The sequence below is a fragment of the Myotis lucifugus genome, unplaced genomic scaffold, assembly GCF_000147115.1.
Source record: "Myotis lucifugus unplaced genomic scaffold, Myoluc2.0 scaffold_1934, whole genome shotgun sequence".
NCBI lineage: Eukaryota > Metazoa > Chordata > Mammalia > Chiroptera > Vespertilionidae > Myotis > Myotis lucifugus.
Window position 1 is genome coordinate 25,370 of NW_005872982.1, and position 12,600 is coordinate 37,969.

Sequence of the window (12,600 nt, forward strand, 5' to 3'; positions counted from 1 at the left end):
TAAAGGCCAAGAGAACGGGATGGCGAGCGCCGCTTCTAAAATAAGGGCGTGAAGGCTGCGACCGCGGGTGGAGGAGCTGTTCTGTGAAGTAACAAGCAAACATCAGCACACAGTGGGACTGCGGAGGGTTCCCAGGTCAGGCCGCCGGACGAGGGCGTGTTTTCGCTTTCGCTGCTCTCCTACCTCCTTTTGGGTGCAGGGCCCTGAGTGCGAGGAGAGGGTTCCCCAACCCCACCTGCCCCCACCTGAGGCCAGGCCCTGCCTGCCAGCTCACTGGCCACTATCCCCGACGCCACCAGCTGCCCCAGCGCACAGGATGCACCCCCCCCCCCCCGGCCTCCTGTGGGCGGCAGTGAGCTGCCCAGTCATGCCCGGTGCCCCCGCACTCCCTGAACCTGCTCTCCCGGTGACTGGCCAGGGCTTCTCTGGCTATTGGCCTCCTCATCTCAAAAGACGCGCCCAGGAGTGGTCCAGGGCACCCACCCTCCTGAAGTCTCCCCTTTTAATTGGCATCTTCTGTTGGCTCATCTCGGGCCTGGTGCTCCTCTGCCGCCCCTTCCCTGGCAGCGGCCTCCCTCCCGCCTCATCCTCCCCGGGAACAAGAGGCTGAGAGGATAGAGCTGCCCCGCCCGCACCTCCCATGGGCCCCCGGGCCGGGCCTGCTCAGCCCCAGCAGGTCCCGGGGCCTTGGGTGACCCAGACGGAAAGCGGGTGGTGATAAGATCAAGGGCAACAATCTGTGTACAGACTCAGAAGAGGCTCCACGAACGAAAGGAACAATTTTATTGCCATTATAGAAAAATCAGTGGAAGAGGAAGGACTACCAAACTGTGTGTTTTTTGTTTTTGTTATAATAATTATTTTATAAAGTCTTATCAGATGCGCATCTCTTTCTCTCTCAGGGGGCAGGCGGGCCCCTTCCTGGGAGGAAGCCAGGCCAGCGGAGCGGCAGCCAGGAGACCAGCTCTGAGGACACAGGGCTCTGCCCTGGGGGGCAGGGATGGGGGGCTGTCAGGCTCCGCTGGGCGCTGAAGCTTCGGTTCCATGTGCTTGTCCATTCGCCCACCTTGCGTACAGGGCTGGGGAGACGGGCGGACACATCCACAGATGGGGCGTCGGCGCCTGGCGTCTCAGGATGGGCCCTCCGCAGGGAGGAGCAGAGAAGCTGGGCGGAGCTGGGGTCTCGGAGCTCTCGGGGCTCAGGGCAGAGAGGCGGGGCTGGCCCACCCTGAGGCCAGCCCGAGGAGAATAAATAAATAAATACGTGTAACCGCGCGGCCCAGCCTGGCCTGCTCCCCACCAGGGGACGTCACTGTCCACCTCCGTTCCTCTGGCCGCCATCCTCCCTGAGAAAGTCGGGCTGGAAGGAGGGCCCGCCCCACCCCGAGAACTGAGAGCCCTGCAAAGTGTAAGGCAAAGCCTGCGGAGTTCAGGGGGCTGCGCAGCAGGTGAGGGGGCCCGGCCCGCGCACAGGGTGAGCCGGGGCCTGCCGGCTCCCTCTCTTCCGACACGTGGCTCGCCACCAGGAGCCACATGGGAGCTGGGGGCGCGACCTCCAAGTTGTGTGACACTCCCCCCCGCTCCTCGCCCCCCAGCCTGGCTCCTGCGGGCTCTCCCAGGTCCAGCTGCCAGAAGCACATGGGCACCAGGATGACCGGAGGAGGGCAGCGAGGGCCTGAGTCCAGCGGGGCCGCTGTCCCCTCCGGAGGTCGGGGTGAGGCGAGGGCGGCCGGGCGGGTCAGAGCTGGAAGGGGTACTGGCGGAGGTAGTCGGCCATGCGCCGGGGCAGCGGCAGGCAGTCCACGTCGGCCACCAGGCGGTGGATGGCCAGGCGGCACAGGTGCTGCAGGCTGGGCGCGCGGCCCCGGTGCACGAAGGGCTGCACCAGCTTCAGGTGCACAGCCGTGGCCGCGGGGGCGGGCAGCGCAGGGTCCCCCGCTTCCTTGGGGACCGGCGGGGCCGGGGTGGGCGCTGGGTCCGGGCTGTCGCTTCGCGTGTCGGTGGCACAGGAGGCGACGTAGTGCTGCACGAGGCTGACCACGTCCGGGAAGGCCAGGATGCGCGGCCTGGACAGGCAGTTGGAGTCCAGGCGGAAGCTGGAGTCGGCGTACTCAATGCGCACGTTGGTGGGGCCGCGGGTGGTTTTGACGGACAGTGTGAACAGGTAGCTGGGGTGGGTGCTGTCCCGGACGAGGAACGTGCCCTCGGGCATCTTCTGCAGGTGTTGCCGGGCCTCGCTGGCCGTGATGGAGCCCCAGTACCAGCCTAGGCAAGCGGAGAGGGGCCGAGAGGTTGGTCACAGTGATCTGGGGGCACCAAACCAGGGCGGGACTCTGTCTCCCCTTTCATGCTTCCCTCGGGAGGGCTGTACCTCCCCCGCCAGACTCTCCTGGGCAGGGCTCTGCCTCTCCCATTCCGCTTCCGGCAGTGCTAAGCTGCCCCTTTCAGCTGAGCCAGGAAAAAGCCTGCCCGCTCCGGACTCACCCGACTCCCGCAGGTAGGAGAAGGTCTTGGCTATGCACAGCAGGTCTTCCTCGGGGTCTAGCACCTTGGGCTCGCTCTCGGGCTGGGCAGGGGCCTCCTCTGCCACCTCCTCCGGGAAGGGCCCGGCAGGCAACGGCTGCATAACTGGCTCAGGCTGGGCCCACCGGGGCCGCTGCCCGATCCGCTCCGGAGCCAGCAGAGGACAAGGTCTAGAAGGGAGGGGCGGGCAGTGAGTGGAGGCCCTGCGCTCTCCCCACCTCCAACGATCCCGTGCCCCAGGCTGGGCACACGACCCTGTCCGGTCCATCGCACTGTGACCCTGAGCTTCCCCTCTGCCCAGCCCTGGGCTCCATGAGTCTAGTGCCCACTCCCACTATCATCACAAAATCCCCCGATTGCTTCCCCTGCACGTGGGTTCTCTGGAAAGACGTCTCCGCTCTCCTGCTTTCGTTGGACAGGAAGTCGCGCGCTCTCTCTGTGTGGCCCAATCAAAGCCACACGCCATTCCCTGTGCGCATTTCTAACTCCCAGTGGCCAGTTGGGTCCCCACCGCACTGACCGGATTCAGTGCAAAGACCCCTCACAGTGGTGTCCTCCTGGCTGAGCCACGGGAGGGACCTAGGTCCACACTGGGCATCGTCCTCTCCTGCTCCCTGCTCCTCCCGGCTGAGGGTCCAGCGGGCAGTGGTCTCCAAGGCTCTGGCAAGTCCCGCCTCCCATCAACATGAGCTCCTGGCAGAGGGCAGGGTCGGCATGCCCCCTTCTGGTCCCACCCTGGCAGCCAGCCCCGCCAGGCCCTGCGATTCTACGCAACCCTTGCTCTTGGCTAGAACCGCACCCGCCACGAAGGGCCCTCGCGCCCAGGCTGATTCTCCGGCCACACCATACCCTCAGCTGGCCAGCGGGTCGCCGAGCCGCCCCGATCTGAGCAGTAGCTCCCCTGGAGGGGAAGCCCGCCCAGCATGATGCCCGGCCTTCCCGGGAGTGAGGGGCACGTTCCTGGGTCCCGAGGAAGGGACAGCTGGTCCTCCCTCACTGCTCACAAACTGCACCCTTAGGCCTCAGCGCTGGGTCTGGTCCCCGGCTGCTCCAAGATAACGAAACCACGGGCCCGACCCTCGGGGAGAACTTATAACCGAGTCATAAAGCCCAGGGTGTCTCGGGGAGTCAGGATCTCCCTGCGCCTGAGCCGCGCCCGCCAGGCCACAGGAAGGAGTAGGGGAAGGCCCTGCAGGCAGAGGTGACAGCAGGGGAAGCGGTGCCAGATGCTGCCCGGGTGGCAGGAAGAGGGGGCAGGAGCCAGCCGCCGGCCGGCAGAGGAACATGTCCGACAATGAAGGTTAGAGGTGACCCTTCGGAAACTAACAAACAAGGGCCCCTAAGCACCCACGAGCAGAGGGAGCCACGCGGCCCTGCCACACCCCAGCCTGCCTGATACTTTCCACCCCCCTCTGGCTGCACCCTGGGGACCCGGGGTCCCACTCAGGGAGCCGGAGACCGCGTTCCAAGGCCCTGGCTGGTGGCCTGCCCGCTGGGCCTCCGCGCTCAGCTCAGGCCCAGGAATCTTCCAGCACAGTGGGCGGCTAGCCAGCCAGGCTGGAGCCTCTGGGGGCGGCCACGTCTAGACAACGTAGCAGGCGCATGTGGGTGTGGGCACGGCTGTGTTGGGCCCACAAGTTTCTGGCGAGTGACTGTGTGTCTGGGGAGGGGTGTGTCCATGGCTGTGGCATCGGCATGGCGGGGGTGGTGGCCGGTGTGTTCCAGGTGTGGGCGGCCTATCCATGTGCCCGCTGTGGAGCCCACAGGGCCCGGGAGTCCCGCCTGGGGACACATGCCCATGGGGCAAACAGCCCTGAGGGGGGACCCCTCCAAAAAGCGGGCAGCCCAAGCCCACAGTTGGGAATTCCTTCTCCTCCCCAGGAGGCCGCTGGCTGTGCGTGTGTGTGTGTGTGTGTGTGTGTGTGTGTGTGTGTCTTCAAGTCTTGCTCCCACCTCTGGCCCTGAGTCAGCTGAAGCAAAGTGAAAGAGAGTGTGGGACCCTAGAACTGGGGGGAGCTGAGGAAGGCAGGGTCAGGGGCGGCGAGGTGTCCAGGAGTCCCAGAATTCGGGGGCGGGGGAGGTGCTGGAGACAAACAGGGGCAGTGAAGAAGCACATTCTTCCTGGCACCTCCAAGTTCCTCCTGGAAACAGGACCTCCCTCTCCGCTCCGGGCAAGGGCAAGGGCACGGCAGCCTGGCCCCACCGGGTACCACCCAGTTCTGACACCAGCACCCCGGGACCACCGGCTCGCCCCGCGGCTCTCTGAGCTGCCGGTCAGTCTGGGGAGGGGCAGACCCCTGGCTGAGGGTGATGCTGAGGGTCTGGGGTTGGGAAGGAATGGCAGGAATGTGCCAGGAATGCTCCGCCCAGACCAAGACTGTCTTATCGCCCCTACCGCCCCCGCGAGTCTTTGGGAAACTTGGAGAAGGGAGGCAGGATCCTAGCCTGGGCTGTGAGGAGGGGTGAAGCAGTTGTGGGGGAGCCCCAGACAGGACGAGGCCAAACCCTTCCTCCCAAGAGCTGCTGGTTGGCAGATGCCAGCTTGAGAGCCACGGATCTCAGGCTGCTGACCAAGAAGAGCCTACTGCTAGCCCGTGGCAGGAGCCGGCCGGCCGGACAGAGCGGGGCGGGCTGGCCCAAGTCCGCAGCAGGCCCAGGGCGGCAGGCTAGGAGCGCGCTCTGGGCCCAGGGGGTCCGGGCGGGTGAGCCCCGTCTGGGAGGATGTGCTGCCAGGGGCGGGTACCTGCTCCAGCCGGAACCCAGGCTAAGCACACCGGTGTGCCCCGTCGCCAGCCGACCCCGGCTCGCCTACAGAGGCGGTGGTGCGGTCACCCTCCCGTGTTGGCACTCCCCCCGTCCTCGCGCTCTCGGCCACCTCCAACCCGCCCAGCCCCGCTCCCCGGCGGCTAGCACGCGGCCGGTGCTCTCCGGCGTCCCGGGCGCGCGAGGAGGCCGGGTGCGGGCGGAGCGCGGCGCCTACTCACCCCTGGACGCAGAGGACCATGTCCCGGCAGCGGCGGCGGCCGCCCGGAGCGGGGCTCGGCTGGAGGGAGGCGCGTGAGCGCGGAGCGAGCTCCCGGGCGGACAACCGGGGCGCACGGGCGGCGGGAGCGGACTGGGCGGCGCCGGCGCGGCGGGCCGGGAGGGCGCGGGGGGGCGGGCCGGCGGGCGAGGCGGGGCCAGCCGCCTAATCTTTTGTCCTCCGCGCCCCAGCCCTTCCCGGAAGCGACGTCTTCCTAGAACCGCGGGCCGCGCAGCTGGGCCGCCGAGGGGCGCGGGCGGGTGGGGGCGCAGACTCCGAGTCTGGGGCGGTGGGGCCTCTGGAGGAAACACCTTTGACAAATTTCCAAGAACTTTCCAGGAAAAGGAGGCGGGGCCCCGAGCGCCGACCTATCGTAGCGCAGGGGGCGGAGTCGAGTGACGGAGGCTGACGCGCTTTGCGGGCTTGAACTTGACCCGGAGACGAGCTGGGAAAGACCCGCTTTGGAGGAGGCCGGGGAGGGGCCGCGCCGACCGACCCAAGCCGCCCTCCTTCTGGCGCTTCCCTTCGCTGGGGACAGGCGCCTTGTTTCTTTGTAGATGGCAGCGCGTGGGCGGGTCCCAGGCCTCCTGGGCCGTCCGCCTGGCGTGCAAGCGCCTCTTGGAGCCCGGACTCTGTGTGTAGGGTGGTGTGGGGAGGTGAGTGGCACGGAGTGGGGTTGGAGAGGGATATGGGGGCGGAGGGGGGGAGGGAGAGGAAGGGTGCGGAGCGGGGCCCCAGATCCAAGCAGGTCCGCAGGGGTCAAGTCTGTGGCTGTCATAGCCGAAAGGATCCGGGCAAGAACGTTCTCTGGGAAAGTCCAGGGAGAAGGAACACAGCCGAGCCTTTGGCACCTGCAAGGCCATCCAGTCCCCGCCCATGCTGGCCTCTGGCCCGCCCGGCAATCAGGGAAGAAGTGACGACCCACCTGGGGAGGCAGGCAGGGATGGCCAGCCCCCAGCCGACCACACAGGACAGCCCGCTTGTGTCTCTGGGCGGGCGGGTCTCCAAAAGTGCGGAAGTGAGACCTGGAGCTGCACACCTCGGGGTTTAACCTAGGGAGGGGATGAAGGTAGAGGGACGGAGCAGACACCTGATTCCGATTCCGTCCACATGGAGCTAAGTTTGATCCCCAGCACCTGGTAGTGCCCCCATTTTGCAGATCAGAAGACGGAGCCCCAGGAAACACAATGCCTGGCTCGGCCGTAGCAGGGTGGGAGTTGGATCCCAACTCTGACTCCTGGGCTCACACGCCTACCTGTGACCTTCTCCACCTTTTCCCAGTTTGCTGGACTCACCAAGGAGCCTTTTGAAAGACCATAGGGCTGTGCACACCTCCTCCAAGCCCTGAGGCCAGAAGGAGGGTGAGAGAATTGGAGAAGTGGCAGGGTCCACCCCCCACCCCCACCCCTCCGTCCAGTGTATGCCCCAGGTTCCCGGGAGAGAAGAGGAGCTCAGGTCACCCACTTCGATGCTGGGGCCCCTGGAGAGCCAGCAGGGGGCCCCTGGGTAAGACAGTCCTTCAATGGGAACCGTCTATAAAGACAAAGGGACGTCCCAGCTGCTAAGCCGCAGAGCTAGGACTTGAAGCTCGGTTTCTACGGGGCCCAATCCCAAGCTCTCCACCCCGAGGCTCTATCCGTTCTCTCTCCAGTGGTTCTCAACCTGTGGGTCTCGACCCCTTTGGCGGTCGAACGACCCTTTCACAGGGGTCGCCTAAGACCATCCTGCATCTCAGATATTTACATGACGATCCATAACAGTAGCAACATGACAGTTATGAAGTAGCAACGAAAATCATTTTCTGGTTGGGTCACAACATGAGGAACTGTATTTAAAGGGCCAGAAGGTTGAGAACCACTGCAACTGGAGCTACTTTACTGAACGCTTACTACGTGCCAGGCACTCACAGTCATTTCCACCTCATCTCGTTGTCTAACTACTACATGTTGTCCTCTCTTTTTTAAAAAAAATATATTTTATTGATTTTTTACAGAGAAGAAGGACAGAGAGTTAGAAACATCGATGAGAGAGATCCATCAGCTGCCTCCTGCACGACCCCTACTGGGGGATCCAGCCCGCAACCTGAGCATGTGCCCTTGACCGGAATTGAAACCCGGACCCTTGAGTCCGCAGACCGACGCTCTGTCCACTGAGCCAAACCGGTTCGGCAAAAACAAGCACAGAGGGTTACCATGCGCCCTGGATCTCACAGCTAGCAGGTGGCGCCCAGGGTCCTGCCCCTCCCCACTTCCTCTCTCGGTGCCAGAAAGCGCCCCCTACAGAATCAGTGAGAGTGCAGACTGTGTGTAAGCTAAAGGTTTGCCCTCCCGCCACCCTTTGCACATTTGACAGCGCGACGCACCTCACCCGGTGCTGTGCACAGTGTGTGCCCCTGCGTGCCCCGGTGCCTGCCTGCCCCAGGTGCCCTGGGGTCCCTCTGGCCACCTCATTACCACCTCTCCCGGCCTGGCAGCTCCTGGAGGTCCCTATGGACTGCTGGTCCCACACTGCCACCCACTGGCCATTCCTCCCCTGGTTTCACTTGCAAATCCATACACAGATTGTCCCTTGGAGGGGACCCCCTCCCCGCCCCCCAGGGATGGGCCTTGCTCCAGGATCTCCCTGCCCCTCCCCACCCAGAGTGGTCACCAGGTAGGTCACAGCAGTGCACAGCAGTGCCTTCCTCAAAGTCGGGCTCGTTTGGTCTCTGTATTCTCACTCGGTACAGTCTCTCCTCTGCTGAAGGACAGTCCACATGTGTGTGTGTGTGTGTGTGTGTGTGTGTGCGCGCGCGCTGAGCTCTCCCGGGCACTCACTGGGCCCTGGTCACTGTAGGCTATTCCAAAGGCCTTAGTCCCATCCCCTGGGACATGCAGGTATCACGAGGTCCGTGTGGCAGAGTCTGCCCCCATGAGCCCACTCCTGCCCCAGCCCGGCCGTCCCCAACACTGAGTCCTCCCCTGTGTGCAGGTGGCTGTGGCAGACAGCTGCTGGAACAGGAGCAGCGAGAGGAGAAACTGTGTTCTGACTCCTGGGTTGTGGAGAACAGCTCCAGCGTTTGGACAGGTTCAAGCCTGGAACTAATGAGAGGACACGTTCCTCTCGTGGCAAAACCACGTGCAAGTCCAAAGGCTACAGTTGTGAGCTTGACCTTATGGTCCGAACCTGTGGTCCCACGTGGCTGAGAGATATAAACTGCGGGAGATGCAACAAAGCTTATCAGGTGCATGTAGTTGAGTAGATTGACCCGAAACCTGGGAGAACATTGTAAACATCTTGACCACACCCTTACTTTGCCTCCTGGAATCTGGATATAAAATAAAGACTCGGCTTGCAGGCTGTGGCGCTGTCTCTCCATCAGAGGGGAGCATCTCACCCGGCCCCAGCTTTATTCTCTTGTCTGTCTTCTTTAATCCTTCGCCGCCCCCCTCAGGTTCACCCATGGCCGTGCAGGCTCGGCACACGGGGTCAAGTGCAAACATCTGTCTGTGTGGGACCCAAGTGGGGAGTGTGTGCTGTGTGAGCACTGGCATTGGTTATGGAGACGGCAGGGGAGCGGCACAGCCACGGCTGACTTTGGATTTATTATAATCAAGTATTACTTATGGAATTTAAAAGTTTAGCCCTAGCTGGTTTGGCTCAGTGGGTAGAGCATCGGCCTGTGGACTGAAGGGTCCCAGGTTCGATTCCAGTCAAGGGCACATGCCTGGGTTGTGGGCTCGACCCCCAGTAGGGGGCGTGCAGGAGGCAGCCAATCAATGTTATTCTTTCTCATCATTGATGTTTCTATCTCTTTCCCTCTCCCTTCCTCTCTGAAATCAATAAAAATAAAAATAAAAACATTTAAAAGTTTAATGAAAAGGACACCAGTTTAAGAAAAATTATAAAAATGTTAGAGGAATTGTAATCTAATGATCTCCATTTTTATTTATTTTAAAATATATTGTTATTGATTTCATAGAGGAAGGGAGAGGGAGAGAGAGAGAGTAACATCAATGATGAGAGAGAATCATGGATCGGCTGTCTCCTGCACGCCACACACTGGGGATTGAGCCTGAAACCTGGGCATGTGCCCTGACTGGAAATCCAACTGTGACTTCCTGGTTCATAGGTCGATGCTCAACCCCTGAGCCACGCCGGCCGGGTATTAACTCCATTTGTAGAAAACAGGTTATCTCAGAGCATGCACTGAGATGCCCTGGGCTGGGAAGAGGACCCAGCCCCACCCTCAGCTGCCCAGTCCTTTGCGTGTGAGTGGGACTCTGCTCAGCCTCGGGTTCACCTGGCCCAAACCAGAGGGAGGGTCCTTCTCCAGTTTCCAAGCAATGGAAGCTTCCGGATCTCAGGCTTCCTCCAAGGCTCTGAGAGCTCAGATCAGATTCTCAGACGGGGCTCAGGGACAGAGGTCTGGGTCCAGCTGAGCATAAATGTGTGTGAGAGTGTGTGTTCTGTGTTTGTGCATGCTGGTGTGTCTGTGTGCATATGTATACACATGTGTGGACACGTGTGTATATGTGAGAGTGTGTTTGTACATGTGGATGTGGGAGGGGTCAGGGAGTCACACAAGAGGAGAGCCTAGTTTGAGGGTAAGAGCTGGGCCCTGGAGCTGTTCTTTGGGGTTGGGATGGGGGCTCCTGACCTCTGGCAGGCTGCTTGGCCTCTCTGTCTGTGTGTCTGCCCCGTAGGCTGTGTGGGGTGGGTACGACCCTCGCTTTTCCAGTCCAGTGAGATCATTGGGTGCCCAGGTAGAGCACCCACCCAGCGTCTGCCCGGGAAGAACGGTTCAGCAGATTAGATGAGGCGGTCATCAGGCCTCCTGTTTCACGGAACCCTGCTGGTGTGAAGGTCACCTTAGGAGGCTCCGTCAGCCTCAAAGGGCCTTCAGTTCAATGTCTGCACACAGCGGGTCCCCGCTCACCAGGAGCTGCTGCTCTGAAGAGCCTGGACCCGAAGCCAGGCGTCCACGTGCGTCTGTGTGTTGAGGCATTGGAGGGGGGGCGCGGGGGGCCGGGTCGGGGGGCGGATCCCGAAGCCTGAGAGCAGCTCAGACACACCTATGGTAGGACAGGGGCCCCGGCACCTGCGGTCCCGCGGGTGGCCTGTAGATGGCAGCAGAGGCACGCGTAGGGCTCCTGCACCGAGTCGCACCTGCCTAGTCCAGGTGAGCCGCCTGGTTGGCGTCCCTCAGCCTCGGGGTTGTGGGGGGCAGGGGGGCCGGGGACACGGGCAGGGGTGGAGCAGATTTGTCCAGGAGACAGCAACACCCCTGCGGCTCTAGACAAGTTGCTCCCTCTCACGGGGCCCCCATTTCCTTGGTGAAATAAGAGTTAACAGCTTGTGATGGGAAAATTGGCTCAAAATAAGTAAGGAAGCCTAAGAACAGACCTACCTACAGTGGAAGGGAAAAACACAAGCTAATAGAGAAACTGTCACCGGGGTGTGGGAGGAGGAGAGTTTTTATTTTTAATTTATTTTAGCGGGGAGTGGAGAGAGAGAGAGAGAGAGAGAGAGAGAGAGAGAGAGACACGGGTGTGAGAGAGACACAACGATCAGCCGCTCCCTGCAAGCAAGGGCCTCCACGGGGAAGAACCCGTGACCTTCGGTGCACCGGACGAGACCCCGACCGACCGAGCCACACTGGCCCGGTAGGGTAGGAGGAGACTTTAAACACGATACTAAAAGCCCAAACTTTAAGAGGGAAATTAAATGGGAATTTAGGATTTCTGAGTTAATGATGTTGTCTCCCAAGGGAAAAAAATAAACCAAAGGTATGAGCAGGGGGTGCACACAAGGAGAGAGATGCCGGTGCTAGAGAGACGCGAGTCACAACGAAACGCTATCTCACTCAGCAGGGGGGCAAAAATCGAGATTTTAGATTGGGCACCACTAAGGAAGTCTCAAGCTTTACAAGCCATACTGGAGGCCGCCTGGCAGTCTAAAGAGAAAAAAACACGACTCAAGTGGAGGAACAAGACTCCTAGATCGCTCGTAAAATCAGGGGCTCGCACAGCGCGTGAGGGACCCCGTTTCGCGCCGGGGTCTCCCCGCGAGGTTCCGGGAGCCGGGGAGGTTAAGGCCCCTCGGAAAGCCACGCCCCCGCCCATGCAAATCACAGCCCGGGGGTGGGGCCTCCTGGGGTTCCCGCCCCGCCCCGTCCTGCCTGGGAACGCCTGGCCCTTTAAGGCTGACCAGGCCCGGCTTCCAGTTGTAGACGCGCGGGGGAGGGGGTGCAGTCACGTGGGCCGCGGGCGGCAAGACTCGCGGCTCCGGGCGCCCGTGGCCGTCGGCTCCCGCTCCCGCCGCCCCTGCCCTTCGCCCGCGCCGCTGCCAGGTGCGCTGCGGTCAGGTACGCCCTCGCCAGGTGCCCTCCCCGCGCCCCTGCACCGCCCGTTCCCGGGACCAGCGGGCCCCTTTCGCACTCCATAGGTGCCCGGGGCGGACTCGCGGGCGCCCGGCTGCGCGACCACCGCCCCTGCCGCGCGTCCGACTCTAGGCAGTTGGTCCCCAGCGCATTCCCAGCGCGTCTGCCGCCGCAGCCCGCAGCCCCCAGCCCGGTCCGGCTCGGGCGCCACGGCTGGAGTGTGCTCTCCCTTCTTTCCCAGGTGGCTCTGGACGCGCCAGGCTGGGGCCGCCTCTGAGCGCCCCGCGGGGGCCATGGATGGCGAGATGGGAGAGGAACCGGGGGGCGCGTTGCCCCCGCCAGGTGCACCTTCCGGCCCCGGCCAGGCGGGCGCCCCGGCCCTCGCGGGGCGGCGGGAGCCCAAGAAGCACGCAGTGACCGAGGACTACCAGTTGTCCAAGCAGGTGCTGGGCCTGGGCGTGAACGGCAAGGTGCTGGAGTGCTTCCACCGGCGCACGGGGCAGAAGTGCGCCCTGAAGGTCAGTGACCCTCCCCGCGCCCGCCCGGTGACCCGGAGGGGTCAGCAGCAGAGGCTGCAGCTCCCGCCAGGCTTCGTATGTTCAGCATCAGGTGTCAGCCTCACACGCCCCGGTGGGGCCAGGCTCCTGGTCAGCCTGCTTTAGAGATGGGAAACTGAGGCTTAGCTCAGCGAAGC

At 62.8% G+C, this 12,600-nt stretch overlaps 1 protein-coding gene and 1 pseudogene across 2 annotated transcripts; one reads left to right on the top strand and one right to left on the bottom strand.

Moving 5' to 3' along the window:
- Positions 1-760: 760 nt before the first annotated feature.
- On the bottom strand, positions 761-5,660 carry CISH (cytokine inducible SH2 containing protein). 2 transcript variants are annotated; one of them, XM_006108231.3, is made up of 3 exons: positions 5,508-5,660; positions 2,485-2,693; positions 761-2,265 (listed from the first exon to the last, which is right to left on the bottom strand). In XM_006108231.3, exons 1-3 carry the CDS (start codon positions 5,525-5,527, stop codon positions 1,739-1,741), a joined length of 756 nt encoding a protein of 251 aa, XP_006108293.1. In that variant the 5' UTR covers positions 5,528-5,660; the 3' UTR covers positions 761-1,738. The 2 variants fall into 2 exon arrangements, with proteins under 2 accessions (XP_006108293.1, XP_006108292.1); XM_006108230.3 differs by lacking the exon at positions 5,508-5,660 and adding an exon at positions 4,188-5,439 and having other exon boundaries at positions 2,485-2,697.
- A 6,073-nt stretch (positions 5,661-11,733) lies between these two features.
- On the top strand, positions 11,734-12,579 carry LOC106695639 (annotated as a pseudogene).
- Positions 12,580-12,600: the final 21 nt, after the last annotated feature.